The sequence below is a fragment of the Aplysia californica genome, unplaced genomic scaffold (genome assembly GCF_000002075.1).
Source record: "Aplysia californica isolate F4 #8 unplaced genomic scaffold, AplCal3.0 scaffold00235, whole genome shotgun sequence".
NCBI classification, from domain to species: Eukaryota; Metazoa; Mollusca; class Gastropoda; order Aplysiida; family Aplysiidae; genus Aplysia; species Aplysia californica.
Genome location: NW_004797505.1, coordinates 852,529 through 857,891, shown reverse-complemented (window position 1 = coordinate 857,891; position 5,363 = coordinate 852,529). Strand labels below are relative to the sequence as shown.

Genomic DNA, 5,363 nt, shown 5'->3' with positions numbered 1-5,363 from the left:
ACGCCGTCTCTGAGTGAGTTAGTTTATTGATTGACTGGATCATCGGTTTGTAATTATAATCACATGATGAGAAATGGCTCTCAATTAGGAAGAGTGAGTCTTCAATTTTTACGTTTTCTCAACCATAAAGTGAACGACTATGTTAATAATGGAGAGGTCATCTAAAACGCGTATCATTATCTCTTTTTTTTTCATCGTTACATTTTGAATTTGATTCTGGTTTTGTTTGGGGTTTTTTGGACCGGGAGGGTAGGAGATTATACGAGATCTATTTGTGATGTGCAAAGACTTGCACTAGTAAGGTGAACAACTTAAGCTTTTGTTAGTTCAAACTCGAATCACATAACGACCATGGTACCTCTCTCCTATCTAAGCAAAAGTTCATATTTCGCTGACGGTCTCTCGATGAATGGGAAGTTAAGTTAAAAATCAGAATTTATTTTAGTCGAATAGACATCAGCCTGTCGTTCTCTATTAATCTATCTATCTATCTATCATCTATCTATCTATCTATCTATCTATCTATCTATCTATCTATCTATCTATCTATCTATCTATCTATCTATCTATCTTTCTATCTATCTATCTATCTATCTATCTATCTATCTATCTATCTATCTATCTATCTATATATATATATATATATATATATATATATATATATATATATATATATATATATATATATATATATATATCTTTCTGTCTATCTATCTTTCTATCTATCTGTCTATCTGTCTGTCTATCTTTCTATCTTTAGTAAGCGTTTGTTTTACGGCACTTGCAACACAAGTAAGTCATATAAGTACGAAGATTAGATGTGCCACAAGAGAGTAACAAACACAAAAAAGAAAGAGGAGAGATACTTTTACTTTTCCGATCCAGCGGCCATCTGGGTTCTAGCCCTTCGGCCTAGGGCTGAGGAGAGATAAGAACGATACTATAATATTTTGTTTGATAGGAAAGAAGGCACAAACCACACAGGAGCACGCGCCAACCTCCCACCTCGTTCCTCCTCGTGGGTGGTTGACGGGTGCTCTGGAGTGGTTTGCTTCTCTTTTCCTATCAAACATATATCGTCCTTATCTCCCCTTCTTCTTTTTTATGGTTGTTACTCTCTTATAACGCCTCTAAGCTTCTGGCGCTCATATGACTTTATGCAGTTGCGAGCGCCGTAAAACCTCTACTAAAACTATAAACCATAACTCCTCCTCCTTCTCCCTCAGAAAATCCTGTACCTGTACGTCCTCCCTGACTTGCTGAGCGAGTGCAAATGCCCGGACGCCATCATCTTTGCCTTACCCACCCTCATCACCATCATCGACTACGCCACACGCGCTGACTACATGGAGATCATCATGCCCGAGTTCCGCGCTATTCTCGGCAACACCAAGCCAGTACAGGTAGTGATAGCAGACTTTGGTAGTCTTTGGGGCGTTTTCTGGTGGGTTTTTTTTTGTTGTTGTTGTTGTTGTTGTTGTTGTTATTATTTGGAAAAGGTGGGGAGTGTTATAGGGGGATTTCTTTGTTTGTTGTTGGGTTGTTGAGGGGTTTTTCTTGGGGGGGATGTTTTGTTTTTGTTATTTTTTTATTTTTTTGGGGGGGTGGGGTGGTGGTTATGGTGGCATGTTTATCTGTTGGGGTTTTGTTGGGGGGGGGGGGGTTGTGTTGGGGGTGGGGGTGTTGTGGTTTTGTTGTCGATATTATGATAGTGTTTTTCTGTTATTGTATCACTAGAAGAAATAGGACAACTCTTTCATTTTGTTATAAAACCGTTTCCGAAGACCGACCTGCGCGTCTTCATTAAAAAAATCTGAAGAAAACTACATTTCTGACAGTACAAAAGTACTGTGGACTAACGTTTGTTTCTTTTATCGGCATATATTAATTAACCAGAGTGGGTTGTTCGTTTAGAAGCACCCAAAAGGAGTAATCGGCATGCCTCCTTTCTTATTATTTCGTCTGTTGAAAATGTGCCCACAAACCAGTTACATATTTAGAGTACACCATTGCTCTGTGGTTGTCATGAACGCTCAACGCTGGTGGGCAGTCGACTAGCTAGTACGTCCTGCTTCCTAAATTGTAGGGGTTTTTTAATTACAAGGGGGCTATCCCGAAAAAATGTTGTTTTGAGAAAATCGAAGGTAAAGTTTTTGCCCCTTGTTCAGTTTCTTTAAAAGACTAGAAGAGTTTTCTCTATAACCAAACAAATATACACACCAACGAAACCAAACTTCTTGTAATATAGGTAGCACAATACCCATTTTAGGTGTACGTCAAGATTTCTGGAAACCCACGAAATCTGGGTTAGCCCGCTTGTCCTTAAAAGCGACCAAAATATAATCAACCGATGTGGATGTCAAAAGCTCTTTGATGGGTGGTCAGTGAAATAATAATAATATGTCCATGCCATGATCAAGACACAGGTGACGCCCAGCTCAAAAACACGGCTCCGGGGAAAAGAGGGAGGTGTGCGGCTGTTTCAGTTTGTGACGTCATTTTTTTTAAAATGTTGGGTGCTGCTTCTGCATGTCATAGAAAAACAGATTCATCGACAACCTGTTCAAAAGTTCTGTCTCTAAGAAACAAAACTTTTCAGGAGAGAGAAAAAAAAGGTTTCATGTTTTGAACAACTGCACTTACGTTATGTATCTTTTCTTTCTGCTGAGCATGTATCTAGCTTTACATTATTATTGATTTTATTACTGTTCATTTTATGTATGTGTCTGTAAGCCTGCGTGTGTGTGCATGTTTGTGTGTGTATGTGTGTGTGTGGGGGGGGGGGGGGTTGTATGTATGTGTGTATGTGGTGAAACACCAAACCATTGTGCCAGGATCTGGAGAATAAAGTTGTATCTTATCTTTCTTTTTTTTAATCAACACATAAAACTTGAATTCGAGAAAATATTTCTCGAGCACATGCAACCAATACCACAGGTTGTGAAACTGCAACAAAAACGATATGTTTCAAAATTAATCTCTCTTCAAGAAGAATGATATGTGAGGCAGCGTGGTGGAATCAGGCTCTCGTCAAAATAATGAAATCGAAGAAAACAGCAGTTTTCTCTCTGCATAGCAATTTTTATCAAATTATTGTTTTTCGGCTCAACACCTTTTATGTCCATTTACAAACACATTCCTTTGAGGATTTCACCGAAAATGTTGATTAAAGGCACAAAAATATAAATCAACAGTTTCCATGGATTATTCAGCTTTGGAATTTACCAAGCTTTTGCAGCCATTTTCTCGCTAATTTTACCTCTTAAATCAGGTGACCCCCTCCTCCTTTAATCCAAAATATCTCTATTTCTATTGAAGATGGATGGGTAATTTTTTCATTGAAAGCAAGACAAATGAACAAGCTTTAAGATGATACCAATGACTCAATATGCCCAAAAAAATAACGAGAGCCTGATTCCACCACGCTGCCTCACATATTATATTATGTATCAACTTGTGTTTTCTTTTCTGTTATTTGATTTAATAGTAGCTTTCTGCGTTGTTTTGTTATATAATATTCTGCATAAAAAAAAAGAAAAAGACAATATTTACACTACAAGTATATCCCCTCCTATCCGCAGGCCACCGTGTATATTACTGAACAAACTTAACATTGTCTTGTTCATATCTGCAGGCATCTGTGTATATACTGAACAAAGTTAACATTGCCTTGTCCATGCACAATGAACATATCCACTCCTATCCGCAGGCCACTGTGTATATACTGAACAAACTTGACATTGTCTTGTCCAAGTCTCCACTGGACGAGATCAAAGGAGAAGTTTTGCCCTTTGTGTTCAACACGCTGGACTCTTCCTCCCTACAGGCTCAGGTGGGTAGATAGATAGATAGATAGATAGAAAGATAGATAGATAGACAAATAGATAGATAGATAGATAGATAGATAGATAGATAGATAGATAGATAGATAGATAGATAGATAGATAGATAGATAGATGGATGAGCATGACAGACAGGATAAGAGACATACAGAAAAACAGAGAGGCAGATACACACACACACAGACAGACAGATAGACAGACAGATAGACAGACAGACAGACAGACAGACAGACAGACAGACAGACACACAGACAGACAGACAGACAGACACACAGACACACAGACACACAGACACACAGACATACTGACAGACAGACAGTTATTTTTACTTATGCCACTTATGAATTTGGGAATGTATGTGTGTTAGCTGTCAACTCAGTTTGTTCAGTACACTTATGTTTTTAGACTTTTGACATCGTTTCCCCTTGTGAAACATAATATACGAGAACATCGGCGTCTGTGGTGCGCGGGCTATGCGCTTCCTCGTCGCACGCAGAAGACCCAAGTTCGATTCTTGAGTGGGGAGAAATAATTATGAATTACCTCGATCTTTCTTCTAGGATGTTGTATCCTTCTCAGCCCGTGCTGGAGGGTATAAAGCCTGGCTCCTAAATTATCTCAATTGTCTCAATGGGGCCAAATAAAACACCAACAGTGTTTAAATATATTCAAAAACCGTAAAAAATCTATATTTTCCAGGAAGCGGCTCTTGGGGCCATCGGTGTGATCAAAGAGTATTTGGACGATAACATTTTGCGGAAGGTTGTGTTACCCAAGGCCAAGTCTCTCTTCTTCCGCTCCAGCAATGTCAAGGTAGGTGAACGAAGGGTAGATGTCTACATGAGCTCTCTATTCACATCTCTACTGATTTTTGGGAACCAAAGAAGTTATATTTAGTACTAGAGGTTGTGGCATTGATGTCCCCCACGCAAACGAACGCGGCTGTGTGTGCCCACCCTGGGACGCTGTACCTCAGCTGCAAGACATGTGCAGTTCAACAGACGAGTGAGTACTTTCCGAGACTCACGTGGAGGCGTCTCGGCGGTCTATGGAAGAAATCTACTAGCTTGAACTGAAAGAATATGGGGGCAGGGAGGTGTTTAATATACTAGAGCTCGTGGGGAACAGGGTGGGGACTCAGAATGTTCATGTGAATGGGGTGGGGGGGGGCATGCCTAAGAGGATAGCTGGCCGAAATGTCTAACACGTGTGACGTCACTGCCGCGAGCCCAGCATTATATGTGAGGCGTGCTGACAAAATGAGTTACTTCTTGCACTCCAAGAATGGAGATATAGGCCGAAAATCAACACTAGAGTCAGATTTATACAATTTCAATTGATCCTATTTTGTTCAAGTCTACCGTGTCTTTTATTATTTCGGACTTACAAGTTGTACAAACACCGCTCATAAAGTTTATGTATCAATTTCCATACGGCTAAAATCCGACAAGTAACTCATTTTGTCAGCACACCTCACATATTATAACCTCTTTGCTATGAACATATTATTATTATTATATT

The 5,363-nt window shown here is 39.5% G+C and overlaps 1 protein-coding gene across 1 annotated transcript; it reads left to right on the top strand.

The window, feature by feature from the left end:
- Nucleotides 1–1,215: 1,215 nt before the first annotated feature.
- Nucleotides 1,216–4,889, top strand: LOC118477134 (SCY1-like protein 2). The gene is made up of 3 exons (XM_035970208.1): nt 1,216–1,403; nt 3,710–3,832; nt 4,542–4,889. Exons 1-3 carry the CDS (start codon nt 1,347–1,349, stop codon nt 4,737–4,739), a joined length of 378 nt encoding a protein of 125 aa, XP_035826101.1. The 5' UTR covers nt 1,216–1,346; the 3' UTR covers nt 4,740–4,889.
- Nucleotides 4,890–5,363: the final 474 nt, after the last annotated feature.

Coding starts and splice junctions, on each gene's coding strand:
- LOC118477134 (XM_035970208.1), top strand. CDS start 1,347: ATGGAGATCATCATGCCCGAGTTCCGCGCTATTCTCGGCAACACCAAG. Junction 1,404..3,709: donor GCAACACCAAGCCAGTACAG/GTAGTGATAGCA, acceptor TCCTATCCGCAG/GCCACTGTGTATATACTGAA. Junction 3,833..4,541: donor CTTCCTCCCTACAGGCTCAG/GTGGGTAGATAG, acceptor TATATTTTCCAG/GAAGCGGCTCTTGGGGCCAT.